We start from the raw sequence: 9,340 nt of genomic DNA, 5'->3' as shown, positions 1-9,340 counted from the left end.
TAACAACTGATTTTTTTAATTGTTTATGGATGGCGAGACATATTATTTTCTCCAAAAAAAATCGCCTTTCTCAAATAGTCAAAAACACAAAGATAAAAGTTTAGCAATGAAATAAAAATTGATACAGCTTTGAATAAATGAGAGACTATAATATAATGCAAATTTTAGTCATGATGTGATAATTACACCAACCTTACGTGTAAGACATTCACAGTTTCACGCACACATCAACCTCCTATTTAAACCCAAACAGATACCTCATCAACCAAAAACAAAAACCACACACTAGTCCTTTAAAGACAAAATGGCGTTTGCAATATCAACGCGAAACGCAGTCGCGATTCTTGTGACGCTACTTTTAGTTTCCGCTAGACCATCTTCGTCCACACTACAACAAGATTTCATACATTGCCTCGTCGACAACACCGACATGGCGTTCCCTATAAGGGCGTCGTTTTTCTCACCCGACCAAAACGCTACTTTGTTTAAAGAGGAGCTTGAATCAACCGCACAAAATCTCCGTTACTTGACGCAGTCAAACCCGAAGCCTGTGTTCATATTCGAGCCTTTGTACGAGACACACGTCCAAGCAGCCGTCGTGTGTGCCAAGAAGCTCCAGCTTCACATGCGCCTACGCAGCGGTGGCCACGACTACGAAGGGCTTTCTTTCGTCGCTGAGAACGTAACGCCTTTTGTGGTCGTTGATCTATCGAAGCTTCGACAGATCGACGTCGATTTGGACAGTAACAGCGCGTGGGCTCACGCGGGTGCCACTGTCGGAGAGGTTTACTACAGGTAACGCTTACGCATGTATTGTATTTGTATTATTGGACCCATGCATGAGTTTTTTACAAGAAAGGAAAACAAAAGCGTGAGACCAAATAAATTGGTTTTGACAAAACAAAAAAGGTATGATGTCAAAAATTTCATTTACCAAACAAAATATTTGTTTTGGTAATATTATTGATATTTTCGGTATAGTGACGTAATATTTTGACTGCCAAATAGTAACCGAAGCTTGACGTTTTCAGCCAACAAAAAAAGAACTTTTTTATAAAGAGAAAAACTTTGCTAGTACTGCCTATTGCCATTTGGGAACATGTTTTTGTTTTCTTTGTTTTATAGATTCCCTAGAAACGTCGGTTGGAGGATTACTTTTTGTTACAAAGGATTGTCTTAGATCAGCTTCGGTTTTAATTTTGTATTCAAAAGCTACTTTGATTAAAATCCATCTACTTTATTAAAACAGAAGTACAAAATAGAAATACCCCTTAGTTTTACTACTTATTTACATTAGAATGCCATTAAGATATTTATTGAACCTATATTTAAGCATGCTTGTCTTTTCTTAATTTAAATCATAGATTTAAGCATTTAATATCTTTCCAAAATTTAAATAATAGATTTCCTTTATCAAATCATAACCAAAATAAATTTCCTAATATATTTCGTATTAACATACTCAATATTTTTAATATTTATAAGTAATAAATAATAAAATAAAAAATCACACATCATAATCAATTTATATAACATATAAATAAATATAAAATAGTTTATTCATATATTAGTATAGTGCTTTCATAATATAAGTCCAATTAGTTATAAATATTGGATTTGTTTATATGATACATTGTGATATAATAGACGATTAAAATCACAAAATATAATTATTCAAAGTAATAAATAAAATTGTTATGTTTAAAAATGTTATATTAACAGTTATGTAATATATTTTAATTTACATATATATATTATACCATTAGTACAAAGAAAAAAATTAAAGTGAAAGCAAATATTTATACGGTCACGGGTCAAGCTCTAGAAATAAATAACAACAGTAAGATTATTTTTCTTTAACAAATTTCTTTTAATTGAAATTATAGTTCCAAATAAGTTTATATATTTTATGTATTTATAAATTTATTTTCTTTGTCTTTAAGGAAGATTAGATTTTGAAATTGAAAAAAATATGACCGCCTCTACATTATTTTAATTACGAAATTTAAAATTTATATCAGAATATTTTATTAAACTTTTAATTTTTATTTTTATTATAACTATAAAGATTAATTTTCAATATGAATTTATGTTTTAATATTACAAATACATCATTTAATATAAACAAAAAAAAACTAAAAACATAAAATAAATACCCGTCCGGTCGGGCGGGTCAAGGTCTAGTTAGAATGATTTACTCTGCCAGGTTTTGCTTTTGCTTTTCATATAATAAACCAAAAAGCGGTTTTAATTAATGATTCGTTAATTAATCTTTTTTTAGGATCCAAGAGAAAAGCCAAACCCATGGTTTTCCCGCGGGTTTATGCTCCAGCCTTGGCATCGGTGGCCACTTAGTCGGCGGAGCGTACGGTTCCATGATGCGTAAGTTCGGTCTCGGAGCTGACAATGTCCTCGACGCAAGAATCATCGACGCCAACGGCAAAATTCTTGATCGTGCGGCGATGGGAGAGGACGTCTTTTGGGCGATTCGCGGCGCAGGCGGCGGAAGCTTCGGCGTGATACTTGCATGGAAGATCAAGCTCGTTCCCGTTCCGGCTACTGTAACGGTGTTCACAGTCACGAAGACGCTTGAGCAAGACGGGACAAACGTTTTGTACAAGTGGCAGCAAGTCGCGGACAAGCTTGACGAAGATCTTTTCATTCGCGTTATTATTCAGCCAGCCGGCAAAACCACCAAAACCGGAAACCGAACCATCTCTACTTCGTACCAAGGACAGTTTCTCGGCGACTCAAACCGGCTAATGCAGGTAAAATGGGGTTTAATTCGTATTTCGTGTGGTACTGATTAATACCCAAACCAGCTAAACCGAATCAAATCAAAATCTTCGGTTAGTGATTTAGATCCGGTTATGAATTCGGTAAGCTTTTAAAAGTATTTTGATTATCCGTTCAGTTTGGCAGTAGGCTAGCTCAGTTTTCTTTAAAAAAAAAAATTCTCAAACCGAAATAACTAAATTAACCAAAAAAACCGAATTCAATTAACCAAATTTAACCGAATAATACCAGTTTTTAACAAGTTTAAACCAAAAGCTAACAGAAACCAAAAGCACAGTTCAATTTGGTAAAGAAATTGAAAACCAAAAACCGAATTGAATTTTTCGGTTCTACTCGGTAAGATTTTGGATGAACCGAAATTAACTGAAACTCGAACTACTGAATTGATTAACTAAACCAAATAAATCAAACCGCATGCTTACCTCTTAGTTTAAACTCCCTAAAATATGGTTTTTGTTAGTTCTTTTTAGTTCTTGCAACACAAGTAATAAACTTTCTAATTTCCACCTAATATATTTTAACAGGTGATGCAGAAGAGTTTCCCTGAGCTAGGACTAACCAAGAAGGACTGCATCGAAATGAGCTGGATCAAATCAGTAATGTACATCGCTGGATTCCCAAACAGCGCCCCACCAGAAGCTCTACTCGCCGGAAAATCTCTCTTCAAGAACCACTTCAAGGCCAAATCAGACTTCGTGGAAGAGCCAATCCCCGTAGAAGGCTTAGAAGGACTATGGAAGAAGCTCCTAAAAGAGGACTCGCCTTTAACGATATGGAACCCTTACGGTGGCATGATGTCGAGGATCTCTGAGTCAGAGACACCATTTCCTCACAGGAAAGGGACGCTGTTCAAGATTCAGTGGCTATCGACGTGGTCAGATGGGAAGGCGAGTGAGGCGAGGCATATTGAGTGGATGAGGGACATGTATAGTTACATGGAGCAGTATGTGTCGAAGAAGCCGAGACGTGCGTATGTGAATTACAGGGATCTTGATTTGGGGGTGAACGAGGGAGAGAGTGATGCTAGAGAGTGGGGGGCTAAGTATTTTAAGGGGAATTTCGAGAGGTTGGTTAAGATTAAGGGTGAGTTTGATCCTGAGAATTTCTTCAGGCATGAACAGAGTATTCCGACAAAGATTGGTTGATGGAACTTGGAGGTCGCTGACTTTTAAATCCAATAACGTAAAAATACTAAAAAATAATAAAATGTTGAAGTGGTGTATGGCTTTGGGTTTTGTCGTTTTGATGTATTCTAGATTGTGGTTTTCTGTCTTGTTATAACAATCTGGTGATCTGGTTTGGCTTTTGTTTGAAAATTATAATTTGTTTTTGAAATGTTTTTTGTCAGCTTTTGTTTTTGAATTAAAAATATATATATTTGCTCAAGGAAAAAAGTTAGAAAATAGAACTTCAATGCAACCTTCATTAGACATACCCAAAATTTTACTGCTTTTAATGACTTTTTGAACAAAGGAATCATTTAACAACAGAAGTTTTGTATAAACTCGCTGTTCGTCGCTCAACAAAGAGAACCACTTGGTGACCAGATTGGCTGAAGCAGACAAGCTTTGATCGCCACAACCCGGAAGCATGGCGGTTTTGAGTCGAAAGACAGTTGAAAAATCCAGCTGAAGAGTCTTCAGGAGGGAGCACACAGTTGCTATCTGGACTGCAAAACCAGCTTTTAGTGTAGTCTCACACTGTAGAAATGCTGACAGTTTCTCCCTCAAGTTTGAGATTTCTTTGTTTTCACAGCCATCAGCATCCACTCCAATACTGGAAAGTCCAAAGAGAAAAAAAAGAGAGTTGGATATCAGATTGGTCCTGTATAAACGGACAAACTAATAAACATTACCTGCTAAGTTGCCCAAGAAGAGAGACGACTGAAACAGCAAAGTTCACTGATAATGGTATTCCCAGCATCTTAAGCAGTGGAGCAACAATGTTCTCACTAGTCCAATCCCATTCCTGCACATATACATAAGATCAAATTGGTACAATAGACAACATTAATTAGTAAAACTTGAAAAATACTTTAACATACCGTGTAACAACCAATAAGCTCCACTAATGACAGAATGTCACAGAGAGGAACACTTTGATCTCTGGCCATTACCAACTGGAAATTTTTGTGTTCGGGCCTAAACTCAGTCAAACTCTGATGCAAAGTATTCGACTGAGTAAACTCCTGAATAAATTCCATGAGCATCGATGCCATAGCCTCCAGCGAGGAAGACATGTCTGAGTACGGACACTTGTTCTTGCCTGGGTGCAACTTAGCATTCCCTTCCACAGTACCAAAATGTTTCTCCTCTGGAAACATCACAATGGACTTCAACACTGCATTTGATATGTCATGATCACTAGAGGACATCATTTTCTCTCCAGCAATGTGAGTAAACACATGAAGAATGGTCAGTGGCACTGAAGTCTTCTCACGACAGTGCTTGTGCAGGATTTCAAAGGAAGCTTCACGGATATATCCAACACGGTCCACTGCAGTACAAATTGCCGCCAAAATAGCACTTCCAGCCACCAAATGATCAATTTTAGCGGGTTGGTGAGCTAGTTTTAGCTTTATTTATATCTTTTAAACAGGCCCAGGCCCAGTCCAGTAATACGTTTTTCTTTTAAGTTTTTACTAGGTTAAGAGGGATGAACATTATATATATAAATTATTTTATATATTATATGTTTCTAACCTATTATGAAATAATAAATATATATTGAATAATTAAAAAGTCAGTAATTATTACCTATATAATTAAGCTGGTGCGAACATATAAATAAATTTTATTAATCCAAAATAATTTTTTTTTCTATTTGATATGGTATATAATTAAATTTTTTTTTGATGAAATGTTAAATTTATTAATCATCAGAAGAAAGAATAGTTATGTACAAAAAAATATATAATTAAATTTAAATGATAGTAACATATATATATAGTATATTTTAATATTAATATTTATTAAATGATGGTTTTTGCTCATGTTTTTTTTATCATTTGTATTTGTTATAGTAAAAAATTTAAATTACTAATAACAAAATTTTCATTGTGGGATTAATAATTTATGTTATTTATAATATTTTTAAAAATTAATTTGTCAATATTTTTCAAATTTTTATCAAAAAAAATTGTTAAAAGTAAATTTCAAAATTAAGATATTTATTTATTTTCTTATATGACATATAATTTAATTTAATATATATATATATATATACATATCTACTTTTATATATTTTTTATTTTTAATACTTATTAAATGAGACTTTCAACTTATATGATTTTTTAATTATTTGTATCATGTCATAACAAAAAGTTTAAACCATAGATCACAAAATTTGAATGTGAAACTTTTAATGGTTTTAATAATTTATACTCTTTTTTTAAAATTCAAAATACAACATATAAAGATTTTTTTTAATTTTTATTAAATGGTTACTATGATTGTTTAATTTATTTTAATAGTTTAAAATTAAACAAATATAATATAAGATACACTTATTTTTATCAAATCTTTATTATTCAAAGCCATTAATTGTCATATATAATTTAGCTATATTAGGTAATTCCGTAATTTTATTTATGGAAATAATGAAGCACATTAATAATATATTTATGGTTAGTTTAATAAAAAGTTTATTATATATTTAGATGGACCAACCTATTTCTCTAAGGATTCTAAGAATCATTTTAGTGATGACATGTGGGTACAAAAAAATGTTGTAATACTTTTCAAATAATATATAGGGGATTTGTTTTTTGTTTCAAATGGAGGTAGCAACAGAGCTTCAAAACATATACACAAAGGTTTTATTTTACTGAATATTTAAGTTGTAAGATCTGTAGAATGTCATCATTCTACGCTATTTATCTGTGTTCAAATGTTAGTTAGCCATCCAAGGCAATTCTCCATAAGAAAAAAAAAAGAATTGATGAGTAACATTCAAAAGATAAACACCAAAGATACATTACACGTTAGTAGATGTTCTTGATTGCTTTCGCTTAGAAACACACCAAAACAACTAAACAAATATGATGTAAAAGCATTGATTTACAAAGACAGTGGTCCAGATGAAACCTCAGACAAACATCTCAAAACTCATGAGGGATGATTAATAATTAAAGATTCAACTGTATTGCAAATATCCTTTTCGTTTTGCATCTTAGTACACTACTATTGCTCTCTTTTGGGGGCTTTTGTGGTGGGAAGTGTCCCAAACACTATGTCCCACAGCGACGATGTTATACCAAATCCCTTGTCCTGGATCCTGAAGTGATGGTTTAAATGGTACTTCTGCACAAATCATAAAAAAGAAGAAGCATAAACACTCTACAACCGATTATGTGTGATTAGTGGATGCAAAAGACTTGGCTTTGTTTTACCTTGAGGTTTTTGGTCACTGCTTTAGTTGGTTGTGCATGGTGAAGGTAGTAGTGAGTAACATCGTACATCACGTACCCGAGCATGCCGCCTCCAAACAACACTGGTGTGACTGAAGGAGTTGTGAAAAGCTTCACAATGTTCCAGAACTGAGACACAAGACAAGAAAACGATGTTATGGTTTATTTCTGAAAACAGGAATAATGGTGGGGGGCAGTGTAGATGATGATCAAATGCTTACAGGAAAGCATAAAATCAATGTTGCAGTAGGAGGAAAGACGAGTCGAAGGTGGTCCATTGGGTGCTTGTGATGGCACCCGTGAAGAAGATAGTGTGCCGTGTTTCCCCTGTAATGGTTCCAACAATAACATTAGGATCTGACATGCAGGAACCAAATTGTAACACACAGAGAAAGAAGAGAGAGTGTGTGTGACGAACCAGTAACTCTTCGTCTTGATGTGGAAAAGGAACCGGTGGAGAGTGTATTCAATAAACGTCCAGATGAATATTCCCAAGGCTATCAATGGGACGATTTCTGCGAGAGAAAGGCCCATTCTTACTGACATGGAGATGCACCAGAGAGAAACTGGCAACCAAATTACAGGAACCACCCACCATCTTGTAAGGGTCAAGAACTGTTCCATCGCAAGCATGTCAGAGAATGAAGATCAGAGGCTTATTGACACAATGCCTATTAATAAAAAGTGAAAAAAAAAGGAGAAAGAAACTTATATACCTCCCAAAAGTCACTCTTAAAAAACCGAGGGCCTTCCTTTGACACAATGGGTTGGTGAACCCATTCCTCGTACTCTTCACCAAGATGACCAACCTGTAAAACATACAAAGCAATGACAAGAGTGAGGAACTTATCTTAGCGCTTATAAATAAGAGAAAACGTTGACAGTATTTTACCTGAAAAACAAGGGGCTTATTCAGATCCACAGTGAATCCCTGAGCAACCATCTTGCAGACCTTTTACTGAACTGAAAAAGTTATTGAAAAAAAAAGACTATCAAGAAAAAAAAGTAATGAAACACATGATGTCAGCTTCAACAGGCTAAATATATAAACATACAAAAAAAATTCTCAAAACACATTGGTCTATTATTTGTTAAGATAGTTGAACTTTATAATCACGTATAAAATTATATAACAGATCTAACTATCACAAAAGCAAGTGTTATGCGAAATCAAACTATTAATCATTTAAAAAAAAAACAACTAGAAGATACGATACAGCTTATATGTACTTGTTACACTCATTCTCTTACAATGACCCCACCAAGCATCAAATATATACAAGCAAAGCAGCTATCCAAAGAAGTCAAGTCACAAAACAAAACAAACTAGCTGCCACGTTCAATACACCGATTCATTTTTTATTTGGGAAACAAAATCTAAAATATTCTTCTCCTCACTGAACCATTCACGTTTCGCATCCAAGAGCATATTCCTCGGCTAAATTAGCCTTCAACAAGGCTAAAGATTCGTTGCTGGAACAGATACACCGATCTATAACACTTAACACCAAATCAAAAGCTATCCAATTCCAGAAACGAAATCTATTAAATCGAGGAGGAAAACGAAATACAGATTCGAAGCGTGGACGACGACGAACGAGAGCGAGAGAGTGTAAGCAACGGACCTAATTGAGAAATGCAGGAGGATCTCAGCGACTCTGACGAAGCCGTCGGGGGAGACGAGAGAACCGCCGGAGATTTTTATACTCGCCCTTTGGTTTGCGTTTGGGTGGGGGAGTGATTTGTTTCGGGGTGTGATATATCTCTTGTGAGAGGGAGCTGGATCGAATCTGGACCGTTGGTTTTGGAGAGAGGGGCCTTGGATCTCGGAGAGCCAACGAATCTTTGAATTCAAAAATCAAAACCAAGGGGCTGTGCCAGCTTGTTTCTCTTTTGGCTATTTTCATATTAGCTGTGAAACGCTCATTTCTTTATATGATTCCAAAAAATTTGCACGTTGTAAAACCAGTTACAGTTTTTCATTTTTTTTGTAACTATATAAAACTCAAATTCATTTTACAATATAAGAACTGGGAAGCTATACATGCTTTTATGGTGAAGCGATTTTATATATTGACCAAATTTTATTGAATGTGTCCACCAAAGCCACAAAGAGTATAAGTTATTATTTCAGAC

General features: G+C 34.5%; 3 protein-coding genes across 5 annotated transcripts; 1 reads left to right on the top strand and 2 right to left on the bottom strand.

Moving 5' to 3' along the window:
* Positions 1-249: 249 nt before the first annotated feature.
* LOC103865354 (berberine bridge enzyme-like 15) lies at positions 250-4,174 on the top strand. The gene is made up of 3 exons (XM_033290395.1): positions 250-795; positions 2,282-2,768; positions 3,321-4,174. The coding sequence occupies exons 1-3, from the start codon at positions 305-307 to the stop codon at positions 3,939-3,941; spliced, it is 1,599 nt and encodes a 532-aa protein (XP_033146286.1). The 5' UTR covers positions 250-304; the 3' UTR covers positions 3,942-4,174.
* On the bottom strand, positions 4,023-5,906 carry LOC117133657. 2 transcript variants are annotated; one of them, XM_033290420.1, is made up of 4 exons: positions 4,841-5,906; positions 4,652-4,764; positions 4,285-4,572; positions 4,023-4,242 (listed from the first exon to the last, which is right to left on the bottom strand). In XM_033290420.1, exons 1-4 carry the CDS (start codon positions 5,171-5,173, stop codon positions 4,179-4,181), a joined length of 798 nt encoding a protein of 265 aa, XP_033146311.1. In that variant the 5' UTR covers positions 5,174-5,906; the 3' UTR covers positions 4,023-4,178. The 2 variants fall into 2 exon arrangements, with proteins under 2 accessions (XP_033146311.1, XP_033146310.1); XM_033290419.1 differs by having other exon boundaries at positions 4,050-4,572.
* Positions 5,907-6,723: 817 nt separating this feature from the next.
* LOC103865353 (dihydroceramide fatty acyl 2-hydroxylase FAH1) lies at positions 6,724-9,089 on the bottom strand. Of its 2 annotated transcripts, none has more exons than XM_009143150.3 (7): positions 8,830-9,089; positions 8,097-8,167; positions 7,921-8,013; positions 7,623-7,819; positions 7,426-7,531; positions 7,187-7,333; positions 6,724-7,097 (listed from the first exon to the last, which is right to left on the bottom strand). In XM_009143150.3, the coding sequence occupies exons 2-7, from the start codon at positions 8,145-8,147 to the stop codon at positions 6,978-6,980; spliced, it is 714 nt and encodes a 237-aa protein (XP_009141398.1). In that variant the 5' UTR covers positions 8,148-8,167; positions 8,830-9,089; the 3' UTR covers positions 6,724-6,977. The 2 variants fall into 2 exon arrangements, with proteins under 2 accessions (XP_009141398.1, XP_033146318.1); XM_033290427.1 differs by having other exon boundaries at positions 6,837-7,097; positions 8,776-9,055.
* Between the last annotated feature and the right edge of the window lie 251 nt (positions 9,090-9,340).

This window comes from Brassica rapa, chromosome A04 (genome assembly GCF_000309985.2).
Source record: "Brassica rapa cultivar Chiifu-401-42 chromosome A04, CAAS_Brap_v3.01, whole genome shotgun sequence".
Classification (NCBI taxonomy): Eukaryota; Viridiplantae; Streptophyta; class Magnoliopsida; order Brassicales; family Brassicaceae; genus Brassica; species Brassica rapa.
The sequence above is the reverse complement of the archived record's forward strand: the minus strand, read 5'-3'. Positions and strand labels throughout refer to the sequence as shown.

Bases quoted from the DNA above. Each gene is read 5' to 3' on its own strand.
- LOC103865353 (XM_009143150.3), bottom strand. From the start codon at position 8,147: ATGGTTGCTCAGGGATTCACTGTGGATCTGAATAAGCCCCTTGTTTTT. The intron at 7,820-7,920 runs GTATATAAGTTT...GCGATGGAACAG, and splicing joins TTAAGAGTGACTTTTGGGAG to TTCTTGACCCTTACAAGATG. The intron at 7,098-7,186 runs GTAAAACAAAGC...TGATTTGTGCAG, and splicing joins CAGTGACCAAAAACCTCAAG to AAGTACCATTTAAACCATCA.
- LOC117133657 (XM_033290419.1), bottom strand. From the start codon at position 5,173: ATGATGTCCTCTAGTGATCATGACATATCAAATGCAGTGTTGAAGTCC. The intron at 4,765-4,840 runs GTATGTTAAAGT...GTATATGTGCAG, and splicing joins AGCTTATTGGTTGTTACACG to GAATGGGATTGGACTAGTGA. The intron at 4,573-4,651 runs GTAATGTTTATT...TGGACTTTCCAG, and splicing joins CTTCTTGGGCAACTTAGCAG to TATTGGAGTGGATGCTGATG.
- LOC103865354 (XM_033290395.1), top strand. From the start codon at position 305: ATGGCGTTTGCAATATCAACGCGAAACGCAGTCGCGATTCTTGTGACG. The intron at 796-2,281 runs GTAACGCTTACG...ATCTTTTTTTAG, and splicing joins GTCGGAGAGGTTTACTACAG to GATCCAAGAGAAAAGCCAAA. The intron at 2,769-3,320 runs GTAAAATGGGGT...ATATTTTAACAG, and splicing joins ACTCAAACCGGCTAATGCAG to GTGATGCAGAAGAGTTTCCC.